The sequence below is a fragment of the Geospiza fortis genome, unplaced genomic scaffold (genome assembly GCF_000277835.1).
Source record: "Geospiza fortis unplaced genomic scaffold, GeoFor_1.0 scaffold78, whole genome shotgun sequence".
Taxonomy (NCBI): Eukaryota; Metazoa; Chordata; class Aves; order Passeriformes; family Thraupidae; genus Geospiza; species Geospiza fortis.
Window position 1 is genome coordinate 2,073,941 of NW_005054339.1, and position 26,572 is coordinate 2,100,512.

The 26,572-nt window shown below is 42.4% G+C and overlaps 2 protein-coding genes across 3 annotated transcripts; both read left to right on the forward strand.

The window, feature by feature from the left end:
• Window positions 1-1,949: 1,949 nt before the first annotated feature.
• Window positions 1,950-5,687, forward strand: MUSTN1 (musculoskeletal, embryonic nuclear protein 1). 2 transcript variants are annotated; one of them, XM_031058182.1, is made up of 3 exons: window positions 1,950-2,420; window positions 5,038-5,158; window positions 5,355-5,687. In XM_031058182.1, exons 1-3 carry the CDS (start codon window positions 2,322-2,324, stop codon window positions 5,459-5,461), a joined length of 327 nt encoding a protein of 108 aa, XP_030914042.1. In that variant the 5' UTR covers window positions 1,950-2,321; the 3' UTR covers window positions 5,462-5,687. The 2 variants fall into 2 exon arrangements, with proteins under 2 accessions (XP_030914042.1, XP_014163111.1); XM_014307636.2 differs by having other exon boundaries at window positions 1,955-2,330.
• A 2,913-nt stretch (window positions 5,688-8,600) lies between these two features.
• On the forward strand, window positions 8,601-25,853 carry LOC102032005 (inter-alpha-trypsin inhibitor heavy chain H4). Its single transcript, XM_005422420.2, has 23 exons — window positions 8,601-8,675; window positions 10,682-10,842; window positions 11,248-11,352; window positions 12,281-12,443; window positions 12,546-12,656; window positions 12,741-12,869; window positions 13,761-13,877; window positions 14,446-14,614; window positions 15,601-15,717; window positions 17,146-17,327; window positions 17,739-17,921; window positions 18,501-18,640; window positions 19,259-19,407; window positions 19,823-19,855; window positions 20,175-20,222; window positions 20,459-20,491; window positions 20,928-20,978; window positions 21,251-21,289; window positions 21,763-21,876; window positions 22,513-22,687; window positions 24,054-24,208; window positions 24,940-25,042; window positions 25,533-25,853. The coding sequence occupies exons 1-23, from the start codon at window positions 8,601-8,603 to the stop codon at window positions 25,606-25,608; spliced, it is 2,628 nt and encodes an 875-aa protein (XP_005422477.1). The 3' UTR covers window positions 25,609-25,853.
• The last annotated feature ends 719 nt before the right edge of the window (window positions 25,854-26,572 follow it).

The following is a 26,572-nucleotide window of genomic DNA, read 5'->3' on the forward strand; positions in this document are numbered from 1 at the left end:
TTCCACCTACCACATCCAAGCAGCCCCGCACCCACTGCACCCATTCAGGGAATTCAGAGTATAATCTTCACTCTACCTAAAGTGTCAGTCCCCTGAGAGGTTGTTGGCACTTTGCTGGAGAAGTCAAATCTTCCCTGACATTTGGAGACCACAGTGGCAGCTGTGTGTACATTCACTTAATTCTCTACGGTCGTTGCCATATTTTAGTTGGAACCATTCCTCCAGCAAAGGAGTTTTCCACAATTCCTATTACAGTGGAAGATTACAACTTGTATTTTTAATAGCCACTGTTGGATAAATGAGCCATCTTGTTCCATTGCCATTCATGTCCCATGTAGCAGATATCAAGGACCTCAACCAGGTGAACAGGATTTCTACTCTAAAAATTAAGTAATTGTAGATTTAGACTGGGTTCTTTCTTTTTCTTTGAGGAAAAATAGCCCATAATCTGTGCAAGACAATGCTTGTGCCCCTTGTTGAGTGCTGGTTTAGGAAATAGAATTTTAGAGACCAGAACTGTCCAGGCTTTGGGGATGTTCTAGAAGCCCCAGGATGTGCTGCCTGCCTCTCTAAGCAATTCACCTGCCCCAATGGCAAGCGAGCTATGAGTGGTTTGATTTTGTTTGTATAGATTAAATTGCTATGAAAGCACAACTCTGTTGCTTTTGAGTGAGGAATATGCAGTACCAATTAAGTGAAGCAATTTTGAAAGCTGAAGGGAAAATAATAGTTCAGTGTCTTGAATTCTAAATATTTGCTTTAAACATGCAGAATGTTATTTTGCTGTCATAATAGATAGAATAGTGATGCTTGTGGGACTGTAGAGGAACATCTTAGTAGAGAACTGTTGCTTTGTGCAATAGAAAAAAATCTGTTTTTTCTAAGGTCAATGTTTTATTCTTCTGTTTTGTTGGCCTACTAAGGGCACTGCTGCTCTGCAGAAATGCTTCTTCTGGTTACTAAGGCATGGGTTTAAAATAGAAAATCAAGCTAAGGAATAGCTAAGGACCTAACATCCAAGCTGCGTTTTAGCCTACAAATAATTCCCCCAAATAAAGGAGATCTCAGGCCTGGAAAGAGTTCAGCTTAAAGGCAGTTTGGGCATTGGGAGGCCTGGGGAGTAGTTCATAGCCAACAGATCCCACAGTCCTGCTCGTACAGTGCTGGAGCTGTGGTTTGATGTCATGTTTTCATAGTGAAAAACAAATTTCTGTTACCTCTTGTGCTTCTCTGTACCCTAAAAGCACTGGCAGAGCCTGAGGAAAGGCTAGGGCAAATTTCTACCACTACAACAGTTGATCTCTAGTGGAAGGTGTTTGGAGGTCTGCCATGCCTGCCCTTCTCACATTTACCCACCTGGCTGGAATCTTGGTTCTTTGTAGATGTTGAGTGCAGTCACAGAAGCTGATATTTTTTTTGCATGATGTAAAGATTTCATATAAAAAACCAAAAGGGAAACAATCTCCCACTCAAACCTCTCCCAGTATTGAAAAATAGAATTCATGCTCAGAGATGACAGGGCTTTACTTAATTAAAAAACTGTTTAGAGAACAAATATTAAAAGTTCTGAGAAAGGTTTTACTGCTGTCAGCAAGTACAGTGGGGAACACTGAGTTTATCCGTGTCTGAGTAAGCTGTTCCTGTACAGATGAGGGTGAAATGGTTAAACTTGCTGATGGTGCTGGAAGTAGAAAGTGATTTTACTCTCTCAGTTGTGTAAGAGCCAGCACTGGAGCATGATCAGAGATAGAGCTGTAAGGGTAAAACCATACCCTACTTTATTAGCTTTCCAAAAGACATAAAACACTCTCCTGTTAAAGATTCCTGTGCTAAAGTGATTCAGGGCACAGTTATGCTTTGGACTTCAGGTTTGTATCATCTTTAGAGAACACATATTTTGTTTTGCTGGGAAAGCAATGCCCACGCTTTTTTTTTCCCTCTCTCCCCCAAGAGGATTCAGAGTCAATTTTGTGTCCATAACAACATTTTGCCTTTTAAAGCTATAAATAGAGCCCCAGCGGACTCCCCGGGAAGCGTTTTTGCCGGGACCCGGCTTCCCCGCTGCCGCAGCTGCCCCCGTCAGCCCAGCCCGGTGAATGCTGCTCGCCCGAGTCATCGCCAGGAATAAACCTCGGACAACAACAGCCTGCCCCGACCTGAATCATCCCGCCGCTGCTTCGGGAACATGAGCCAGCCCCTGACTTCACTCGGATGCTCTATATAAGTCCAGGAAAACAACAGGCGCTCGCAGAGCTCACGGACTGGATTTAATCAAAGTCGGGAACGACCTGGAGGGATTTCAGCGAGGGAGCACCGCAGTTATGTCACAGGTACGGGGACATCTGTGCGCTCCCAGCCCTCGGAGCAGCGCCTGGCAAACCTGCCACTGGTTTGGATGCTGTGCTCAGAAAAGCTTATTAGTGAGTTCCTCTCGTTAACCGGTGAATTCAGCTTTACTGCTCTGTGACTTGTGTGATTAAAATATTTTAACAAGTACATACTTAGGAAGGAAAGCTGCTGCTCTCTACATGGTTAATTAATTTAGCTTTAAAATGTTCTGGTTTACCTTAAATATTTTTGTTTGTGTAGAAAGGGAAAAATCATTTCCCCTGCTCTGCGTTGGGATGTTTCACAGATGAAGGAATCTCTGCCCTTCTAACACACTTTCTCAGACAGTGATTCTGAAATTCTGTTTTGCAAAGAGGTGGCTGTGCTGAAATGTCACTATGTAAAGCTTAGTGCATTAACATGCAGGAGAAAAGAGTGTGGCTGAAAATTCTAACTGTTAGGATAAGATATTTGAGACTGAAATTATGTATAAAATGAATACTTTTATATTCATTTTATAACTAATGGTTTGTCTTTAATGCGTGCCTCAATAATCAGTGTTTCAAAGTGCTCTTGAAATGAGCTCAGAAATGGTGAGGTTTCAGGTAGATGTTACATTTGCTGCGTGTGCCTGGCAGAGCTCTCCTCAAGCAAGAGAGTTTTACAGGAGTGGTGTGATGGAGAGTAGGAGCACAGAGTAGGACAGCACAGTTCTTCAGCCACAGAGAGTTACTCAGTTCAGCTGATTTTCTTTACTCCAAAGAAAATTGTACTTAAAACCCAGTTGTATGTCTTGTAAAGTAGCAGTTTCTGTCTTGTGACAGGAGATAAAGCACAGGCTGCACTCCCGTGCCAGGAATGGCTCCTGGCAACCCCTGCTCAGAAATTCTGGCAGCAGTTAGCAGTGGTGGGGCTGTGACAGTGGCAGCTGCTGGCCAGGGCTCACCATAACCTCTCTGTGCACCAGCTTTGCTCCTCAGCTGGGGCCGACTAATCCGCAGCAACTGTCCTGCTGGAAAATCCTCTGCGATCAAAGCATGAGATGGTTTATTTTAAAATAACTGGGTGACATTCAAGAGCTCTGCTCAGCCTGGCTGTATCTTTGTGCATGCCAAGAGCCACCTTTCCTCACCCTGTCCCCAGGAATTCCCTTGTCCCAGTGGGTAGAAGCCTCACAGTTACTGTCTGTTACCAATAATGGGTGAAGGATCCTTGCAGATTTCACATTGCTCTTGAAGCAGGGGGCTTTTCCCCTTCCTGGGTTGGCTGCCTGTGGAGCGTGCCATGGGCACGAGGGACTGTTCCCATCATGTGCCAGGTGTCATTCCAGAAGGACAGGTGACTCCTGGCTGTGGGGATGTTTGGTTCACCAGCTGAACAACCATGCACAAGGTGTTGTGAATTTGAAGGGTTCGCTGACACCCTTTCCCCTCGCTTGCTTTGGCTACTCATGAGTGTTTTCCCCAGAGATCTCGTAAATGTTTTGTTTCCCACAACACATGCAAGTGGCATTGACAGTGAGCTATTCTGAGCGTTCCCAGGAATTTGCAGCAGGCAGAAATCGTGCTGAAGGCTCCAGTGGAGCCAGCCCACCCATCCAGGAGCCAGCCATGCAGGCGCTGTTTCTGCAAGCTCCCTGGGACTCGCTGCTCCAGCCATCTGTAGGCCTTGAGGGATTTGTTTCTCTCCACAACTGCTTTTAGCCTCACAGGCAGTGCCTGGAAGTGCCTCAGTGAGCTCCACCACTGCCAGAACCCAAATATCAGAAGCCCTGTGTATGTAGTGATGGTCAGAGAAGTTTCTTGTTGATCTTTCAGTGTGCAAATCTATTAGAGTTGGAGTGTAGGGGTCTTCTGTTCCTCTCAATCATATCCCTGTGCCCCTGAATCTTGCCATGAGGGCTGCCTGGTGGGACACTGAAAATCCATCCATGAAATAGTAAACTGATGGAGGAATGCTTACGGTGTTGGCTGCTGCAGAGTGAGGTTGTGTCTGACTGTGCAGTGCTAATTTAAAGATAGGGGTAGGCTGATGAAGCAATGTTATCCCTATTTCCTTGTAGTGGAATAAACTGTGAACAGATTAGTACTTGGCTTTAGCAGTGCACCACCTGATGATGCATCTGTTTCCGTATTAGGTTTCCTTCTTCTTTGGGGCCCAAGTCCAGGGCTTTAGATGTGTTCAGTAGAGAGCCCTGTTGAGTGCTCAGATCCTTTTGTTCCTTAAATTTAAGATTATTAACTATAGGTCAAGTGTTTATTCAAACTTAGGACAGGTCCAGATTTGGAATCTCTCTGACCAGTTTCCCAAAGAAGTAGTAAGTAGACACAAGCCCAATTTAGTAATAAAGTGATTTTTCCTTTCCAGATATTGGACAGGTTCTTGAATTACCAATCAGTACTTGCAGAATAAGCAGGTAGGGCTGGACAGAGAAAATCTGAGATTTTTTTTTTAATTAAGCAGTCCATTGCTCTTTCGAAGGCTGTACAATAAAAAGACAATTTCAGAGCAGTAAGAATGTAGCAGATTTTGGGAAGGGCAGTGAAATTGTGATTATGGGAAGATCTGAAGTAGCTGAGTATGTAATTTCAGAACTGAAATAGGTGAAATATTGTATTAGCAACTGTGTATGTTGTAGTCTTTGGGTGGAGGGAGCTTTGTTCCCTGTGCTTTGAACACAACATACTGATGTGTGGGTCTGTTTCTTAGCCAGCCCCTGTGAAAAAGAAGCGTCCTCCAGTGAAGGAAGAAGACCTCAAAGGAGCCAGAGGAAACCTTACGAAAAACCAGGAAATTAAATCTAAAACCTACCAAGTGATGAGGCAGTGTGGTAAGTCTCCTTGACTGGAAGCAATTAAGCAGAGTAAAAAATTGACTTAATTGCCCTTTTCAAGTGAAAGGGTTCCTCATCTGATGGACAAGTGAAGTATTTATCAAATGTATATATGTATTTCAGCAGCACTAATTTGACTCCCTGAATTTGGGTAGTATTTCACTGATTGTCTCTCCTGGTTTTCTTTTCTAAGAACAAATGGGCTCTGCAGCACCTTCTGTATTCAGCGGGGCTCGGACAGGGGGTGAAACAGTCTTTGAGAAACCGAAGGATGAGCCAGCCAAGAGCGTCTTTGGCTGACAGTGGAGCTGGACATGACTCACCAAAATGATTGTTGTAGCATTTTTCAAATTTTCTGTTCCTTGCACTGTAGACTCAAGTAGCTAATTTCCACTGTAAGTCCTTAAGTAGGAAATATATTCATGTCAAAGAGTAAAACTTCCATGTTCATTTTTATTACATGCTTTCTTTCTATATATTGGATAATGTTTGCTATACTTGTTTAATAAAAAGGTTGTTGGACTCAGCTTGGCACACTGTGGTGACTCATTTCACTTGGGACTCAGATTAATTCCATGGGCACTTTGGCAATACACGCGATGATTTTGTCTGTCAAATGCAGGGAAAAAACACCCTGATGACGCAGTATCAGTGTAATTTCTTCACACCATGCCTTCACCAGGAGGGAGCTGAGAAGGAGCTGATCAAAGGGGCAGCACAGAAACCTGGAGACTTCACCCAGATCTGTGTTGCCTACAGCAGCACCTTGGCCAGGGCCCTCAGGGCGGCGGCATGGTACAGGGTGGTGGCTCTCCCCTCACTGTTTACCCTCGCGGCTCTCCCCTCACGGTTTCCCCTCCCAGTTCCCGCTCACAGCTCTCCCCTCACGGTTTCCCCTCACGGCTCTCCCCTCACGGCTTCCCCTCACAGTTCCCGCTCACAGCTCTCCCCTCACGGTTTCCCCTCACGGCTCTCCCCTCACGGCTTCCCCTCACAGTTCCCGCTCACAGCTCTCCCCTCACAATTCTCCTCACAGTTCTCCCCCACATCTCCCCCCTCACGCCCTTCCGGGCAGCAATGCCATGATTTCCCTTCATGTAGCTCAGCTGTGAGGCCAGAGGCCCGGGTCTCAGAGTGCCCCAGCACCGAGGGAGGGGTTTCCGCTTCGTTCCCCAGTGGCTTTTTTCTCCTGTCCCCCTGGATCGAGTGAGAAGTGAGGTGCCAGACCCAGCCGCCATGTCCTGCCTTACCATGGAGATGAGAACCCAATGAGTGTCTCTGTACAACACCAGCACACTGAGGGGGAGCTGGCTTTTTTTCAATGCTGTTTGCTTCTTAATTTGCTGCATTAAACACCAAACCTGTTTTCTCCCAAACCCCAGAGTGTTTCCTCTCAGCTTGATATTTGTGCTAAAACACAGAGGAACCTCTGTGGGCGCCTGCCCTGCTTCCCACACACCCTGAGTCTCTGCAGCACGTCTGGGGATGGTAAGTCAGATGCTACCTTTGCTAAATAAACTACTTTTATTTTACACAGACTAGACATGATTAAGAGGTAAAAGTGATGCCAAAGTTCTCTGTGCACTATGAAATGCATCATATTTGGTTTTTGTGTCCCAAACACCTGACAGATAAAATGTGACAATGCCCACACAGATCCCAGAGAGGCTGTGGAGAGGCGCTCACTTAAGGCAGCAGCAAATCCTTTGGCTTTAAGGGGAAAGCTTCTTTAAAGATATTGCTGGTGCACTGCCTTGCCCTGCTTTTTTTACTTTAAAAGATTATTATTTGCAGCCCAGACCCCACCTCCTCTCTTTAGTGGGCACAATTTCTCCATGGAGCACAAGCTCTTCACAGGTATGTACCTGTAGCAGAGCTTTTTCCCAAGATCCTTCCAGAGCATGAAAAAAGTCACGGTGGAAAAAATTCCTGCCCTGGTAGTACTGGAGCTGCCTTTGCATTGGGTTTAACAAACCCTCCTTAATTAACCTGTGTTGAGAAGGTGGAAGGAGATTGTTCAATACTTATAGAAATGGTGGCAAGGGACAAGTGGGGCAAAATGTTGTCGCTTTCCTTATTGAAGTACAAGGGCCTGATCTGTAGGTTTGTCGGTGGGGTAGCAGGACAGAAGGATGCTGTATTTCAGACCCTGCTTTGGATATGGTGGTGCTGATTTAACAAAGCACAGAAACCTCTGTGTCCCACATGGATTCTACAGGGAAGCCAAGTAAGGTATCTGCCAGAGAAGTGGAATTTGACAAACAGGTCTATTTCCAGGATGTTGTCATGTTCATTTACTTGTGCTGCTTCCAAGTGTGACAATAAGGACTGAGCATTGTTTTTGGTCTTCCTGTCTTTTAATGTGGACCTCATCTAAAAAATGTGAGGGGCAGAGCTGACACTGCAGCCTAAATCTGTGCAGCAAAAGCAGCTCTTTAACATTCGTGTGATTTTACACATGGGCATTAGAAAACTGATGGCACATCCACTTAATTAAAGCTTTGGCTCTTGCACCTCTTAGGCCACTAAGTGTCTAATCCTGTGTATTTTAAGAGATTAAAGCATTACATGAGTTGTACAAGTTAATTGAATGTATTGCAGTTTAATTTTTTGCCTTTTAAAATATATATATTTACATGTCCTGCTACAAAGGATGTGGTATTTGCAAGTAGTATAAACAGTCTGCTTGAAAGGAGTAAAGTTTATTTTTTTAAAGAGTTACTTAAAGCACAAGGCTTGTAAGACCAGGCTGTGCTTAGCACATTCTTTGTAGTGAACTTGTAGATGTCTGGTAAGTAATAAATTATTGAGCTGTGCTTTAGTGTCTGCTTGCAACTCTGAGGCCACAAGAAGCTTGCTCTCCACATGGAAACTTTGTAAAACAGGCATGAAGAAAACACAGATGCTTATATTTCCACAGGATCTTTGTGTTAATTTATGACAATGAATGGCATTACCTACCAAGGATCATGGCCAGTTGGGCAGGGAGGCACAAAGTTTGAGAAAGCCATCAGCTGTAATATCTCAAATGAATGCTGCCTGTCCTGGCAATTCCAAATCTCTGAAGTGCTTGTGATAATGTTAAGGATGTGCCTTTCCAATTATTACTGTGGAGTATGGTAGAGATTCCTGCAGCTTGTTGCACAGAGCAAGTCATCTGCCCAAGGGATTTCATGTGAAACAGTGAAATCTAATTTTTAAAAAAAATATATAAATTTCTTAATTGTATGTGTTATGAAACATTAAAATTCTAATGTTTAAGAGCAAAGATCTGTTGGAAAAATAAGCATTAACCAAGTCCAAGTTTTGCCTGTGTTTAATGGGTAAATATTACATTTCTGTGTCTCTTCAAAGCCTACATGATATCCCCAAGTACATGTTACTCATTAACAGATTAAGATAAATAGAGATTTCATTTGAAATTTTGGCTTTTTCCAAAATGGAGCAGAGAACACTGCTTGCATTGATGGTCTTTTCCTCACTCATAGTGTTAGCAGAAACTAATGATCAGAAGGTATTTGCTCTATTTTTATTATCAATATCTCATTTGCTCATTTGCTGATGTGGTTGTGTCGCGATAACTGGCCAGGTAGTGCAGGTAACTCCTCTGGTAACCACCTCCCAGGGAGACTTGGGCAGATTGTGTTGAGATTTTAGAGCTTTGGGTCCTTTTAAGGTCATCTTGGTTGTTTGTTTGGGCTGTTATAGTACAAATGTAACAGGAGGCACTTGCAGATGTGTTTGATGATTCTCTTCCTTCGGAATGTGAGATATCAAATGTGAGAGATCAGTAACTCTGCTTTGGCTACTAGCTGAGGTTTGGATCTTGACACAGGACCAAACAAGCACTATGCAGTGCCAGGAGGTTTCTGAGAAGGATTTAATAATAAATATAGAATGGAAAAGAGGGAAGTAGAAAGTTATTTGCGCTGTCTGGAGGAGCAAACTCTCTTTTGTACCATCACAGTGGTGACTGGTGGCATGGTAAAAACACCAATATTAGAGAGGAAAAGGAAGCTTTAATTCAGAAGATTTCTCTGTCCATTGTGCCTATTCAGAAAAGAGTGAAGTGGAACTGAAATGCAGGCAGGTGTTGGGGAGCAGGGCCAGACCTGGTGGCTGCTTCAGGGGCAGCCGAGAGCTCTGCAGGAAGCCATGGATGGGGTGTATGAGCTCACAGTGCCTTTGCCTGTGGGTACATGCCTGGGGCTGGTCCTCTCTGCTTCTTTTACCTCTCTGCACAGCAAAGCTCCTCCCCATGCTGCATCCTGCCTACCCCTGCTTTGTGCTGGCCACAGCCTAAAATGCTGCTGGGGCTGGGCCAGTGCAGGAGATGCAGGTCCTGCTCCCTGCAGCATCCCTTGGGCAGGTGGCAGTGGAGTAGATTCTGCACTGGGTAAATTTTGCACAGGACAAGCTCCTGTGTTGGAAGGATCCTCAGTGGGAGCAGTGGCCACCACGTGCCTGCACTTACCCAGTGAGCCACAGCTTGGGGCTTGGTGTTCCTTATGGCAAAACCTCACTCTGAATGTGCCATGGGCAGGTTTGAGTATGGCAGAGCTGCCAAGATTTGAATTTCAGCCAGTGTCCTAAAGGAGAAGAAGCCACTGGATGCTATTAATTGGCAAGAAAAGTACAGAAGATTAATTATCAAAGCAGCTAAAGATCAATTAGCCATTCAAAAGACTTGGAGGCTGGAAAAGTAAAAATAGAAGTGCAATGATATTCTCTGTTGCTGAGCTTTTTTATTTTAATCAACTATTGGACTGTTATGAGGCTGGTGATGCCCAGACCAGCCTTTCTTAGTGCCACTGCTGGAACATGGGTAGGACCTTTAGAGAGACATCTCAAATGCAAAAGGAGGTGTCCATGTTTGCAGGCGCTCCAGGCAGTTCTCAGTCCAGCCACCCTCTGGGGTGCTCCAGGCAGCCCTAGAATGGTGCCCCCCTCCTTTGGTCATCAGGGGCCCTGGAAGAACCAGATCAGAAGAAACAGGAGTGCTCAAAGGGCATCTCTGTTTGTGTAACCAGTGAGGGGTTGGGAGGGCCATGCAAGGTTTCAAGCCTGCTAAAAGTCCTGTGGGATGCAAGATACCAAGCTGGAAAACAGGAAGCAAAGTCAACAGCTGGGAGAGCAAATAAACAGTTGCACAAAAAACAGGGATCTTCCCTGGGTCAGGCTTAAAGAGGCTTCTGATCTTCCTGAGGAAAATCTTGGGCAATGCACTGGGGTGATGCAGCAGCAGCTTCACTGTATCCAAAGGAGAGAAAAAGGTTCAACAGAAGCTTCTGTGGAACAGCAAAATGCAGATGTAGCTGCAGGTTTTGCATGGAACAGTGGCTGTGGCTGCAGAGAAGGGAATAAGCGGACTGGTTCAGAGCAATCCCCTCTCCAGTTCCAGCCAGGCTTTCTAACAAGTCATTTCTTCATCAGACTTTTCCAACAGCATCATCCAGGTAAGGATGGTCTGAGAACAAAACCTGCGTGTTTCTGTCTCAGTCTGTTTAATTTTTTTTCCAGCCTGCTGTTGAAATATACAGCCTCCACGTGGACTGCAAGGTCACATCACGATTTGCTCACACTGTCATCACCAGCAGAATTGTCAACCGAGCCAATGAGTCCCGAGAGGCCACCTTTGAAGTGGAGTTACCCAAGACAGCCTTCATCACCAATTTCTCCATGTAGGACCAGTCCTCACCTGCAGTGCAAAGGAGGCAGCTCTGGGAGGGGGTTCATTTTCTGCTCAAAGAAAGAGCGAGCACAAAGAGGGTTCTCTGCAAAAGTGCTCTGTGGGGCTAAGTAGTAAGCAGCCAAATAGAAAAGAGGTGCCCAGGTCCAGGCTGCCTGCTGCATAGGGTGGGTGATAGATGTGTTCAGATGGTGTTTCTCCTGCTCCAGCCTCCTCAAGACTCTGCAAGGACAAGGGTTGTGTTGTGGTGTTGGGTCCTGGCATGCTCCTGGGTGGAGAGGGGTTTGGGAGCCAGCATCCCTTGCTCATGCCCAGAGAGCCACAAAAAACTTCTGTTGCATTTCTTTCCCCAGTGCATTCCTTCTAATATGAATTAATTTTCATGGAAACCAAACAGGTCCATCGATGGTGTAGTATACCCAGGAATAATAAAGGAGAAAGCTGCTGCTCAAAACGAGTATGACTCGGCAGTCTCACAAGGACAGAGCGCTGGCCTCGTCAAGTATGTTGCTATTCTGACTACTCCAACACCCCTCCTTGGCTTCCTGTTTGGCTGGGGGCAGATTAAATCCTGGAGATAGCCACATCCCACTGGGGGCAAATCATTGAAAATCAGTCTTGGGTTCTTGGTAAGAGGGACAGTGTACCTTTGTGGGTGTGTATATATACACATTTTTTTTTAACATATAAATTCACATATGTGTGATGTATAGGTGGTCCTGCAATTGGCTTCAGTAGGAAGCATCCCTGTTTAGCAGTGCCTTAGGACCTGCTGTCATAGAATCACTGAATCACAGATCATGGAATGTTCTTGAAAGGGATCTACAAGGATCACAAAGTCCAGCTCTTACGTGAATGGTCCATAGAGGGATTGAACTGACAGCCACAGTGTTACTAGCACCATGCTCTGACCAGTTGAGCTAATGTCAGGGTCAAAGGTCCTTAAAGATCATCTAGTTCCAAGCCCCCTGCCACGGGCAAGGACACCTTTCAGGTTGCTCAGAGCTCCATCCAGCCTTGGTCACTGTCATTCAAGAGCACCTTGCCACGCTGGGATGACGTTCAGTGCTGAGTCTGCCTCCTTGCAAGCGCAGAGGACCATGGCACTTGAACAGATATCGCAGTTTCAGGGTATATTTAATCTGTGCTTCACAGGTATTCACTTTGAGGCATGCAGAGGTTTCTGCTCCATTTCTCAGCTTGCACCCATGACACATTAATGTAATGTACAATATGTGATGTGCATAATAGCACCTGCAATGTAAAAAATCCCCTCTATGATGAAAAATATTTACTGCTACTCTTTTTTCTTTTTTTTTTTATCCCATGTGGCCCCTTGGAGGGGCCACAATAAAAGTGTGCAAATTATTTTGCACACCTCACAAACTCCAGCCACCACAAGGAGGTAAATCACTGTTCTTCCCCCCCAGAATAACAGACAGAAAGCTGGAGCAGTTCCACGTGTCCGTCAGCATCGCGGCTGCCAGCAAAGTCACTTTTGAGCTGACCTACGAGGAGCTGCTGAAGCGGCAGCTGGGGAAGTACGAGCTGCTCATCAAGGTCCGGCCCAAGCAGCTCGTTAAGCACTTCCAGGTGAGCTGTCCTGGGGAGGGCTGGGCAGGGAGCAGTGCTGTAGGATTTAGCACAGCTGTGTTGCCTCTGAGGTGCTGATGTTCACTTCTTCTCTGCTGGCAGATCGATGTGCACATCTTTGAGCCCCAGGGCATTCGCTTCTTGGAGACAGACAGCACATTCATGACAAACGAGTTAACTAAGGCACTCACCAAAGAGCAGAACGAAACCAAGGTAAAGCAGCAGCTGCTAGAGGTTACTGCCAGTGGCTGCTCTAAGTTATATTGCTTTAGATATTTCTTTCTGATTTCTTTGCAGGCTCATATTTTATTTAAGCCAACTCTAGACCAACAGAAGAAAAATTCTGAACTTGATGAAACACTCCTTAATGGTGATTTTGTTGTGCATTATGATGTTAAGAGAGAAGCCACTGCAGGTGATATACAGGTAAAAAATATATAAATGAAAATGCTTTTAGATCACAGATAAGTATGAATATGAAGTGCAATCCGCACAACAGCAACATTTGCTTTGAAACACGAAGAATGACAGGAAAAGCTCTTCCCATTAATCAGGTCAGGGTCAGGAAGAACTGACGGTGATACTCAGTAATCCCCAGAGACATCCCCAGGTATATTGAAAAAAAGATCACTCCAAAAAAAAAAATCAGTCTTTCAAATTTTATTCTAAGTAAGTACCAAATAAGTACCAAATTTATATTGGTACTTCATAGATGTCTTTTTACAGTCTTTTTTAATTATTATTTTGTCTGCTCTAAAAGTGTATTTGTGGCTTCCTGTAAATGAAGTTTAGAGTAATGTGATTTATATAACTTAAAATGATGTTTCGTCTCTGTGATTTTTGTGATAACTGAGGTAATAATTAAATACAGCAGGAACTTAACAAATATTTATTAACAGATGCCTATTCTAGGGAATAAAATAGAGTATTTTCCATATCATTTCACTAATGAAGTATACACAGGTGTGCTAAAAGGTGGCAGCCACAGTCATTCAGCAGAGATGTACTCATAGGTAATGATAAGGAGGTAATGCGATACACAGTGATAATATGCATATATCATACTTATGGCACTGAGATGTCTAATATATATGTATGTATGCATGCTGCTCTCTGGTAATTTTCTCTCTACAGACAATCTTGCTTCCAGCTAGGAAATACATTTTACTTTCTTTAATTTAAGTTCTTTTATTTGGGCTTATCGAGAGAGCAGAACGCTGAGCATGCTCCCCAAATCTTGCTGTGCCAGAATGTTAAGATTTATTCTTTATTTCTTCAGATGTACTTTTATGGGTGATTTCACATTCTGTATTTCAGATTGTCAATGGATATTTTGTCCATTACTTTGCACCCCAAGAAATGCCAGCGTTTCCCAAAAATGTCATCTTTGTTATAGACCGAAGTGGCTCCATGACAGGCAGAAAAATTGAACAGGTAACTTCCCTCAAAGCATGACCTCTGTTAGCAGCAGGCACACATCCCCAGCCTTCTGAGGAAGCAACTGGGAATTTTTCATTGGAAGCACACACTGGTTTTGTACACAGCAAAAGGTTCAGACTTATAGAAGTGCTTGAAAATACATATGCATAGATTGCAGTTATTAAGGAGTAACTCTTGTCTAACACTACTATTTTCATGGGTATTAAACATTGAGGCAGAGAGAACTTTCTGTATTTTTGCAGAACTTTTTGTGTTTATATTTTTCTTTAATGAAGCCTAGAGAGTTAATTTATCTGTTGTCTGTTTATTGATGACTGTGTATGTAGCTCTGTTTGAGAGCAGACAAGCCCCCTACAGCCCTCATAGGTTGGATTTTGTGTCTGTAAGTGAATTGTCTTTTTCCAATGGTCTCAACCTAAAACATACCAATAGGGTTTAATAAAGGCATAGGGCAGCATCTGGAACAGAGCTGTAGAGAACTCCCTTATTACACTGTACTTTCAATCCCAGCTCTGGCAAAGAAGTGGAAATAATCAAAATCATTGTTTTCTCCTTGGAACAGACAAGGGATGCCCTGTTGAAGATTTTGCAGGACCTCCGCCAAGAAGATCATTTCAGCTTTATCACCTTCAACCACAAAGTGGTGGAGTGGAAGAGCTCTTTGCTGCCAGCCACTGAGGAGAACGTGGCCAATGCTGCAGCACTGGTCCAGACTCTTGCTGCCAGGGGAGGTACACGTGCTCGTAGACACAAATATGCACCCAGTGGAATTAATTTCTTAGAAAATAATTATTTTTATTAGTCATATAGTGCCCCAGAGCTACCACCAGTGCTTACAAAGCAGGTCAGTTTTTAAGACTTCTAAGTGATGAGTGGGAGAGAAAGCCTGTGAGTTGTCAGACTGGTGACTACATTATGAGATAGATATAGTTATATAGTATATAAGAGATGCTTACAGCACATCTATGAACCAAAGCCACAAAGTTTTGTTTCCAATTTTTATCACAGAGACAATTAGAAGATTCCTTGGTACCACACTTTTTCTACAGAAAAATGGCAATTCACTCAACATTTGACAGCAATTTGCTGATTTTTTTTCTATTTTTATCAAGTGTCCCTTTGTAAAAAAAAAAAAAAAAAAACAAAAAGAAAAACATCCAAAGTTTCACTCCCTTGTAAGCCATGCCACATAAATAAAACAGGCAAAACAGATGTGGCATTTCAGTTGCTGCACCAGTCAGTGTGCTTGGTGTTATTATTTAGTTTTAAGCACATCTCAGGGGCTCTATCTCCCTTTAATGTTACACTGTCAGTATGAACAGAAGTTTCCTTACCCTAGGCACTAACACCAATAAACCCACCCATGCTCAGCTCTTTTCTCTGACTTCTTAGAGAAGGCAGGGAAACTTTTCTTAAATATAGGTTAACAGATGACAGTATGATTACTTAAGCACTTTTTAATGGCTCTAGACATGTTTGTATTTCCCATGACATATGTGTGGAAAATCCTCCCAAGAGAATACTCGGGCACTGCTGTAGCAATATAACACCTGGTAATTAAGTCCAGTAGGCTAAGTCCCTAAATCCTCCTCTCTCAGAAGGATTACTTCCTGTAGAAAACTTTAAACAAGTCTGCAGGGCCTGGGCAGATGAAGGGCAGCAATCTCTGCAGATGATTCTGCTGTTGAGGTGAGCGATGCCTGCTCTCTCATTGCAGGCACAGACATCAGCGGTGCCCTGCTGGCTGCCGTGGGCGTGCTGGACAAAGCCGAGGGGCTGCCAGAGCGCAGCGTCTCCATGATTATTTTGCTGACAGATGGCCAGCCCACTTCTGGTGAGTGAATGCTACACACGGTCCTCACTCCTCTGGGCTTTTTTATCTGTTACACTTGCATCCCAATATTGATAGACCTAGCCTGTGTTTTAGAAGAGCTTTGGAATACACAGGCTGAGCTGCTGCTGGATCTGGAGTGATGGCGCAGCCTGCCTGCCTGTGGCTGTACATACTTTAGCTGGGAATTGTTTTGCTGCATACTGTTGGCTTCCCAGTTTATAAACTCAAGGGAATTGGAGATACTCCAGGCACAGCTGAAACAGAAAAGTAAAATATCTAGAGACAAAATACGGACGTTTTGCAGATACTGTGTACAGTCCTATTTGAGAGATATTGCTTGTGCTTCTTCACCCTCTGTGCCCCAAACTACAGAGCAAGGTGCTTCTTGTTCTGTATTCTTTGCCATGTCTTAATTAGTGATCAGCTGTGACAGCACAAACCAAAAGATTGAGATTGAAATATCAGGTGAAATAAGCAACTCCCAGAACAATGTCACAAACTCCCTTGTCTTGAATAGGGCTTTGTCTTAGTTTTGTGTAGCACCAGCATCATTCCAAGGTCAGCAATAGTACATCATCTGTAAGCCTGTAATAAGATCGTTCTGCCTTTTAGATTGTGTGAGCCATTCTGCTTTGGGGTTTCTTGATTTTGTTTGGATTTTTAAATAAAATTCAGTCCTGCCTCCCCAGCACAGCCACAGTGAGTCTCCAGCACTCCTGGCATCCAGCAGTTAGAAATCAGTCCGGGGTGGAGTGTCAGGCATTATTGCCTACACTGCTTTCCTTAGGAAAGCGGCTAAAAAGGAAAAATCTGAGCTGCTTCTATGGTATTGCTGCAGGCAGCAACAGCTTCTGCCTGGAAATGCTGATGGAAAAGCTCTCACTACATGGCCATCAGCAGCTCTTCAAATGGAGTAAGGTGATGGTGTGAAAATCTTTTCCTCTGTCACACAAAGGGGCTGGGAGAGAAGCATGGCTGAGTTCATTGGCAGTTTGTTGGAATTGCACCATTTACCAATCCATTCTTCTCTGAATTGACACACATAATTTTTATGGATAGTACTTGTCTTTTGAATGCTTGATGAAGAGTATCCATCTCTCATGTTGTTAACTTGTAGTGTGTGTCCCTTCTGTACTAAAAATCTCCTCTGGCCCTGTAATCCTATAAAATATTTTGTACTTAGCCATGACAACGTCAGAAGAACCTAATAAAAGCCACTAAGGGGGGAGAATCACGTTCTGGCATTCCACATGCAGAGTTGTGCTTTCATTTCCAATTTGATTACTAGCATTCCATCCCCTATTTTTTTAGTATTTTATTCTGAATTATTTTAAAAAAACTTCAGGCAGTATTTTCCATTAACCTGCTGCAGTCTTTTTGCACTTGAAAAGACCCAAACCCACAGTGGCGTTTTTGTTTCATTTACAGGTGAGAGAAATGTGGAAGTAATTCAAGAAAACATTCAGAAAGCAATCAATGGGAAATATGCTCTTTTCTGCCTTGGCTTTGGGTTTGATGTCAGTTATAAATTCCTGGAGAAAATGGCCCTGAGCAATGGGGGAATAGCACGGCGTATCTATGAAAATGCTGATGCAGCCCTGCAGCTCCAGGTCAGGAGTAAGGAATGTGCCAGGAAAGCCATGCATCAACCTCAGCTTATATCTAGTTCTAGCAGAAAAATCACAGATTTTCTGAGATTAAATGTTGGGGTTGAGTTGGGGTTTACCTGCTACTTTAGCTGAGGGAGGAAGGCAATTTTGGGGTATCTGAGGGCTTGTACCCTCCACGTTATCCATGACTCAAAGTTTTCAAATCAGCCATATTCAGACAAACTGGGAAACTCACACATTTCTCTACTGTAAAAAGAGAAATTGTCCAGGGGAAGTGGATGATTTCTGAGTTTGCAGTAGTCTTCCACTGCTAGAGAAAAAGCTTTAAAGCGGGCATTAGACATTCAACATATGCTTTGCACAAGTTTGTTGTCATTTGTGTGTGTTCTCTGTCTTACTGCTCTTCTTTAGGGCTTTTATCAAGAAGTGGCTACCCCAATATTAATGCAAATTGAAATGCAGTATCCAGAAAATTCCATTGAAGGATTAACCAAGAACAATTTCAAGCTGTTTTTTGAAGGATCTGAAATTATAGTGTCTGGAAAAATTAACAATGAGCTGGATCTTTTGCCAGTGGAAATTAAAGCTCAGTCAGTAAGTGTTTAGTTTACTAATTGTGAAACACATCTCTCCCTTCTGTCTTTTGTGGCCCAATAGGAGGCTTCAAGAAGTGTTTTGTGTTTAGTATATGTTTGTTACATTTGGGCTCTCAGCTGTTTTCTCATTGTTTGATCTCTCAGATAATTTGTTAAAATTACTCCCTTTTAAATTGGCTACAAAAGAAAAACCTTGAAGAATATCCACAAATGAGTAAACAGAAATTTTAATTCAGTGTTGCCACTTCTTTAACAAAATTCAAGTATTTTAGCCTTTTAAGCACTTTAAGGTTTCTATTGTTACAATGAAGTAGGAAATCTCAATTATTCATCTCAAAAATGCTGAATTAGAATTCAATTAACTCCTTCTTTCATCATTGTTTCAAGTGCAGAAATACAGATGTAAAATACATGCTTTTTAGATACTTTGGGGATGCATTTTCCAATGGGAAAGACCAAAATTGAAGGACAGCTGGTACTGAAAGATTTTAAGTCTTATAATGTGGCTATAAATGAAGTTTATAGAGCTGAAGTTTATGGAGCTGTTCTTTTGATGGTCAGTTTTCTCCCACTTCAGCACACGAGTAACTTGACTCTTAAGGAAGAAGCAAATGTCAAAGAGAAGGAGCAAGTATTCCAAAATAAAAGATACATCTTTGGGAATTTCATAGAGAGACTGTGGGCTTACTTGACCATTCAGCAGCTTCTGGAAAAAGCGTAAGAGATTTTAATGCTTCACATAACAAACTTCTAAATTTTCAAAACACAAATTCCTTATTCACAAATTATATGATCAGAAAATACAAAGAAACAGAAATATTTTTCCAGACAGTATCATAAACATAAGATACTGGGAGAATACTACATTACTGCATGATGAGCATGAAGTGCCTTTCAGTTTATGGTAGAACTACAACATTCAATTTCATATACATATATATGAACACATAATGCACCACATTCTACATGAAATTACTATGAAATATATTCCAATTGTATGGATTGTGTTGAGCTGTTCTTGCACACCCAGAAATATTGTCTGTAGGTAAGGAAATGGCAATAGTTAGGGAATAGAACAAGATGGCTGTCCATAAGATACTTCATAGACCATGTATCTATTACTTTCATATATTTAAACCATACATAGACTCCAGTGTTGCAAAGAATGAAGCTTTTCCATAATTTCAGGCACATGAACAGCTGAGTTATCCCCATAAGACTACTGACCATTCAATAATAAATATCTACGGAGACACAGCTAATACATAAAGGAATCTGAAGATGATTGTTCATAGTCTCTACACATTTTTGCTACATCATTAACACAGACTTTAGTATTTCAGCCCAAGAAGAGGACCAGAAGGCCCTGGAGGCCCAAGCCTTGGATCTGTCCCTGCAGTACAGCTTTGTCACACCGCTCACTTCCATGGTGGTCACCAAACCCCAGCAGCAGGAGGAGCTGGCAAACAAACCCACCGAGGCTGGTAAAAACAGCCCCTCTGAAACGCTCTGCTCTTCTTGATTCATTGTTGTTGACTTCCACTTAGGTTCATTTGATAGTGATGTAACAAGGCAAATCGGAGGCAGGAGTTCAGGGATTGGCTTCTTCTCAAAATAAAACATGCAGGATTTTTTTGAAAGGTGAAGTGATGAAACAGGCACTACAATTGAAATGGAAAATTGTTTAAATATTAACTAAAGGTAGTCTAATAGCTGTTACTATGGATGTAGGGGGGAAGGTATGGCCTCAGTCAGAGTTTTGCAAGTGCTATATATACCCATCCTTTAGCCCAGAAAACATCATCACCTGAAGCCCTTGTCCCAGTTTGCTGGTTCACATGGGTAAAGTAATTCAGTGTTGACTGTATAACACTGATCTGTCCCTCTTCCTCTTCACAGATAATGAGAAGCCCAGCAATCTTCCAGCAGGAGGTAAATGTTTTCTTGTTTTCCAGTAGCATATTTTCATAGTCTCTAATCAAAAAAAAATAAAAGTCAAAGCAAACAAAAGAGTTCATGGTGGTTGTTCTGTAGAGGGAAGTATCTGAAATTTGAAAAAATGTGTGAAGTAAATTATAAGCAATGCCTGCTACAGTCTTTGCAGGTTTTAGATGGATAACAGGGACAAAGGGAGAAAATCTTCCATTCAGAAAGTCTCAAAGGTCAAAATTATCTATGCTCTTAAGGAAAAGTAGTTCTTCAAGTCAATAGTGTTAATGATGCTTTCTGCTTCTTCCTACCACGTGTGAAGCATCCTTCCAAAGGCTCCACTCAAGAATGCCTTGGGAGGATGATTCAGGTGTGTTTTTCCTCTCTGGAAACTGCATTTATTTGAATAATAATTTTATAGGTAAAGAACCTTGGTTTTGCTGTAGTTCTTTCACAGAAATGTATCAGGAGAATCACAATGCTGCCCTGTTTCTAGAAGCTGCCTCTTTCAAAGTGCTGCTGGGGAGTTCAGTAGCAGAACCACTCCTCTAAGGGATGTAATGCAATCATGAGTAAAACACAGATACTCTTTCTTTTTCTCTCCAGTTGCTACTGCACTGAGGGGTGGGCGACCTGCTGGTAAGTACTCCTCCTCTGTTTCTCCTCAGAATAATTCTATAAAGTTCATTTCATATGTAGGGTCATATCAACCTTATTTTATATAAATGCATTTGGATTGGAGATGCCCACTTGATATACAATTTAGTTTTTATTATATGTATTTCAGTCCACAGATATTTTATAATGAACTATAAACTTTTGAAAACAATCTTGGTCCCTTTTCAGGAATAAAAAAAAATATACCTCCTGAAAATAAATGTGAAAGATATGGAAAAACATGTATTAGTAAGCTGAAAGAAATTGAGCTAAGAACAAAATAATTCACCAGTCCTGGGGTATCCAGAAAAGTCAGTGGACAGCAAGCAGGGCAGATTCCCTCTTTCAAAGTGTGGAGAGAGAGGTGCAAGGCATAAACCCAAAGCAACAAAACATTGGGAAAACTCTTTTCTTTCAGATCGACGGCGCTCTGAGCTCCAAACTGTCAGCAACAGGATGTTTTCAACAGGTAGCTGCTCACAGTGGGGTCAGAGGGGCTGGGCTGGGTGTGCTGCATTCAACACTGCCCAGTGACCCTTGAAAACACAGCTCCAGCTGAGCACAGGCCCATCGCTGTGCTCTTTTCCCCAACTGGGACAGCTCGTCTTAGGCAAAGCTCTCCGTAGTTGTCAGTGAAGAGCTTTGTTAAAAAGGTTTCTGTACAGCATTTGTCCTGGTTCATCAGCTGACTTACAGAAGAATGTTTCATTAAACTCTTCTTATTAATTTTGACTATTTCAGTTTCCAGGTTCAGAGATGCCAAAAAAGCACAACCTATTGGTAAGTGACACATATCCTCTCCCCATTTCAATTTCTAATGTAACTGTAATGTACACTTCATGCAACAATGCTTTTTCTGACTGCATCAACTCTGTGAAAATCTTTTACCACTTCTTGCTAACCTTGGCTAGTTCTTTCCATTTAAGCAGAAAGTATTCCTGTATTTCATGAGAAGACCTCTCTGGCTCAAGGATATAAGAAATGCAGTACAACAAATTTTCAGGCTGAGCCTTTTTAAGGGCTCCTCATCCTTAGTAAACTCTATATTTAAAATCTGTTGGTTTCATTCATATCAAGGTGCTGTGTCTGGGTGTGCTTTTCAACAGTTATTACTTTGTTTTTAATAATTCTCTCCTTTAAAAGCTATAACTACTGTTTTAGGTATAAATCTATAAATTATTTTTGCTGTACCTATCCAGCACAGAGGCTAGATTTTTTTGTTGCTGATATTTTTCTTCTTTCTTTCTTTTCAGCCAATGAACATCCACAACTTCTCTTGCAATTACCCAGACAAAATGAAAGAATCTGCTTAAATATTGATCAGAGAGCACAAAGCTCTGTCCCCCTGCTGTCAGATCCAGAGCAAGGTGAGTGAGCTCTGTTACCCCAATACCAAGATAAGGAGAGTCACTGAGTCTGTAAATGTAGTTGGTATTTTGGGGAATAACCCCCTCTCATGAAGAGCCATCTCACACCTGCTGCCTTTCACTGACCAGAGAGGCTGTGGTAAATTCTGCCTTTCTGTTTGGCAGTATTAATGGTGCAACAGCTGGGGGCACTTCTCACCGATCTGGCTGAGGATCCGCTTCTCCTCCTGGTGTCACATCCTCCTTAGTCCTTAGGGTGTTCTCCTATCCAGTCCTTGGGTTTTGGAGGATGCAGAGACCTTAAAACTTATGGTCCTCGTGTGCCAACAGAAAGGTGCATGCTCTGGATGCACAGCAGATTTTCTGTGGTCCTGTCCTTGAGGAGCCATGGCCCAGGCACCAGGCACCTGCTCTGACTATGGAACAGAGACACCTCTGTGCAGGAGGTGGAAGCATGGGCTTAAACCAGCTCTAGTGACCCCACCACAGACCCGGAGCATGTGGAGCTGCAAGCCAGAAGTGCCGCACAAAACTAGATTTGAGACCCTGGAGTCGTTTCAGTAACAAAACTGGAGCAGGTTTATTAAGATCACCTGTACCTTAAGAGAAGAATCACCTGACAAATTTGTATTAAAGGACTCACTGTGATGGGGAAACTTGGAGATGGAATAAATCACTTTGTGCAGTTTGGTATTAACTATGTGAATCCCCCCGTGCAAATCCATGTCTACACTCATGCAATCCTTGTAAGCCACAATAACAAGAACAATTGGCTGTCATGGACAACGTCAACCTCTTCCACCATCCAGGGGTAAGAAACATCTCCCTGTCTTTTCCTAAACTTGAAAATGTGTCAGATCTTTGTTCATTCTGGCCTCTCCTTTCCCATTTACCTGAAGTAAGTGCTTCCAAATGTCCTTCTCTAGCAAGTATATCAGTGTGAGTAGCAGCAGGGTATCTTCATAATCTCCCATTTCAAATTTGGAGAAGAAATTAAGTTTAATTTTAATTCTCCATGCCTGTGTAAAGAGAACCAGAACAACTGCACCATCAGCCTGCTGTTCATGTATTTATGTTCCAATGGAAAGGAGCCATGCAGAGCAGCCTGGTGCCACCAGCAGCCGCTTTGTGTTCCTCCAAGGCAGAGCAGGCACTGCCAGTGATGGTTTTGACATTTACTGTCCCTTTTATACAGCACTAGGCTCAACACAGGCTGGGGTTTTCTTTCTCTTCAGTTTTAGCAATAACTCCCATCTGGGAAGCTGACATTTTTTTATGGGCAGGCATAAAGTGTTGGAATAGCTGTCTGTAACTAAATGTTCACTGTAGGAGAAGGGATACTTTAAAAGCAGACTTCATTTGTTGGAGTAATTAGAGCAGGATCCTTCAGTACCCCAAGGAAGAGCTGAGTGGAGCTGGTTCCCCCAGCCTTTTTATATTGCTGGAACAAGTCTCCACAAGGATCCCCTGCTGGCCTGGGGCAGACAGGACACACATTGCTGCTCCCACACACACATTTCTAGAAAATAACAAGTCCTACAACTGCTTTCAATTATTCTTGCAATCCAAACAGAGCCAAGAGCTGGCTGGATTTATGTCCCAGTATAATTTGCCAAGCAGAATGATCCTCCTGCTTCAATCCAGTACCCGAGCCCTTGCATCAGCACTTTGGGGGTGGCTTTGTTAATCCTGTCTGCAGGGAGCAAAATGACAGTGACATTTGTGTTCTCCGAGACCACCTGGGATCACAATAATATTAATGGGTCAGAAGAAAGGCAAGATCTGAAAAACTTGTGAAATATCCAAGAAAAAAAATATTTGACTTGTTCATTAAAAAAAATAGAATTATTTCATTAGTCTATCTTTTTTCTCATAAAAATGGTGAGAAATTTTTTCCCATTCAAGCATTTCTTGTCATTATGGATAATAAGGTGTATTCATCAGCAAAAAATTGTCCCCTGGTATATTTGCAAGACCTGTTGTGCAGCACAGAGAGAAAAGATATTCTACTCAATATTTTCTAGCTTAAAGATAACTACAAACAGATCAGGAAAAATGCAATTGCAAAGAGATAAAATGCAAAAATGAAATTAGTTTGATTAATTAATGTCAGTTACTTAAATACATATTCTTTCTTCACATTCTTCTTGGAAATAATTTCCTAATTTACTTCCTAGGCTGACAGTGTCAGTTGAAAAGGAAAGGAGTGTTACAGCATCACTGCCTGATACGGTCACAGTAAAAATTTCCTTGGTCAGGTTTCCAGAAGATTTCCTTGGGCTCTATTTCTTGAACACCGACCGTTTTTCAGACAAAGTCACTGGAGTTCTGGGTGTGTATCAGCATAGATGTGTGCAGCAAAGAATGCTCTTGTAATTCAGCTCCTGAAATGAGACTGTAGTCAGGGAGTTCTTGAGAAACTTTGCATTTAATTTATTCCTTTTGGACATTTAACTTTTACTGCCCAGCAATCCCAAAAAGGGGAGGTCTCACCCTAGAAACAGAACACATAACACAATGCTTTCCCACTTACCCTAAGTAGCCCATTGTGGGTTTAGAAGATGTTAAAATAAGACAGAAATAATAGTTGGGCTTAACCTCAACAGTGCTGTGGAATGACATGACTGATGCAGAAAATCCATTTGATGTCAAATAGATTATAAATAATGGACATAAAATTGTAAACAATCATGGTTAGGAAATGAAAGCCAGCTGCTCCTGAACATCTTGGCTCCAAAAATCCTGGTGGGACCTAAGTCGAAGTTGTTTTGGAAACTTTGCAGAGAGGCTCCATATTCTAAAAACCACAAGGAAGAAATAATTGTGAAAAACCATCAGAGAAAGGCTGAACCTTCCCATGGAGAGCGTTAGGGATAATAAGAGATCACAGATGAAACAGAACAATTTTCTAGTCTTACTAATGGAGTATCCAAACTTGATCTTTGGTTTGTTTTCTGAGATGAAGAGTTGCTCTCCTGGTGTTAGAGCTGCCCATTTGGCTTAAACAAACAGCAACAGTCAGCTGGTTTGTATTTTTTAATAATTTCTTTGTCTGTTGCTTAGGTCAATTTTATTCAAAAGCACAATATGGGAGTAACTCCAACAACGATCAGAGAGCTGTGGAAAGACTCCTGAGTGTGCCTGGATCTGAGCACAAAGTTTCCAGGTACCAGATATGGAGGGAGGGGAGGGGGTGTTCTTTAGGATTTATTTTATCAGCAAATACCAGAGATCTAAAGAAATGAAACTGAGGGAGTGTTTGTAAGAACACACCTCTTTGGTGTAAATAACTTGCATTTTAATTTTTTCCAAAAGCTTGCATTTGTTGTTTAAGTGATGCTACAGGGCTCAAGGCTCCTATTTCATTGAGGGGAAATAATTATACCCTGGGGGTACAGCTTGCATTGTTTTCCTGGAAAGGAAGGGTGTTCGCTCAGTTGGATTTACCAGGAGGAAAATTTTCTATCCTTCAACTGCTTTTAAAACACATCTGTGATGGGGATCAATCGCTGTGAGTGTGCAGGTCCCGGGAGTGCTGAGGCGCAGCTCTGCCCACTCAGGCCCCTGACTCCTGGTACCATCTGCACATCAGGGCAATTCTGACCCTGCCCCTTGATTGTGTCATCACATTTTCTCTTGTTTTGATTTCATTTCAGATTGTACAAGAAAGATTACAGGCTTGAGTCAGCCAGTGAACCTGTTACCTGCTGGTCAATAGATCTAACTCCCTAGAAAAAAAATATCTTTGAAGAAAATTATGGAAATGAAGGTCTTCCAAGTATTTTTAGTACTTTCATCAAGAAAACCACACAGTTAAAGCCTTACTGTTGCTCCATATATATGTCACAAATATATTATCTTGAAATAATTATACTTTCAAGATATGACGGTCCTTGCTTGTTTGCTATTTGAAAATGGTTTCTAATCTGCAATGTGGTTTTGTTGTTGAAGATTTATGTGAATCAACTAAATAAAATTGACATTATCAGCTCACAGTTTGATATGGACACATGGACTTTTAGGTTTCCAAAGAAAAATCAGTAGTGGCATCATCCAAGCCAACAAATGTGTCATGCAAACAGTAATAGATCTCTAGGACTTTATCCAGTTATAGATAGTGGTGTTCTTGAACCATGCATTTTGTGAAAACACCATGAAGTTTGAGGCAGTATTAGTATACCCTGTCTCACATTTTCTATTTTACTGCTGTATCAGGGCTCTCTTGGAGGTGGTTCTGTAAGACCATTCAATGCTCATGAAATCAGCAGTGAATGGGGTGATGCAAACCCACGCCAGCTGTGCTCTGGTTCGTTGTTGCAAAAGTCTCTGAGGCTCCCTTTTGGAAACATCTGCAGAACAGCCATTGTCTGGTTGCAAAACCTCTGGTTGCAAAACGCTGCGTTTCAACCCCAAAAGTTAGCAGCTTTTTTTGGCTCAATTTCATACATTTTGCAAACATTGGAAGATGTTTTACAAATAATGAACATCTCAAACCCAACCTGCTGTGCACGGAGGTAACACTGCAGAGTAAACACACACAGAGAAGCCCCGGCCCATGATATCCAAGCTGTAGTTTCAGTCTTCTGCTTTTTGTAAGTTTTAATTCCAAAATGATTTTGGTTTAGAATTTCAGTTCCTTTGTATCTTTGAACCCATAATTATGCCAGCATTATAGGCAGTTTAACAGAAGTTTCTT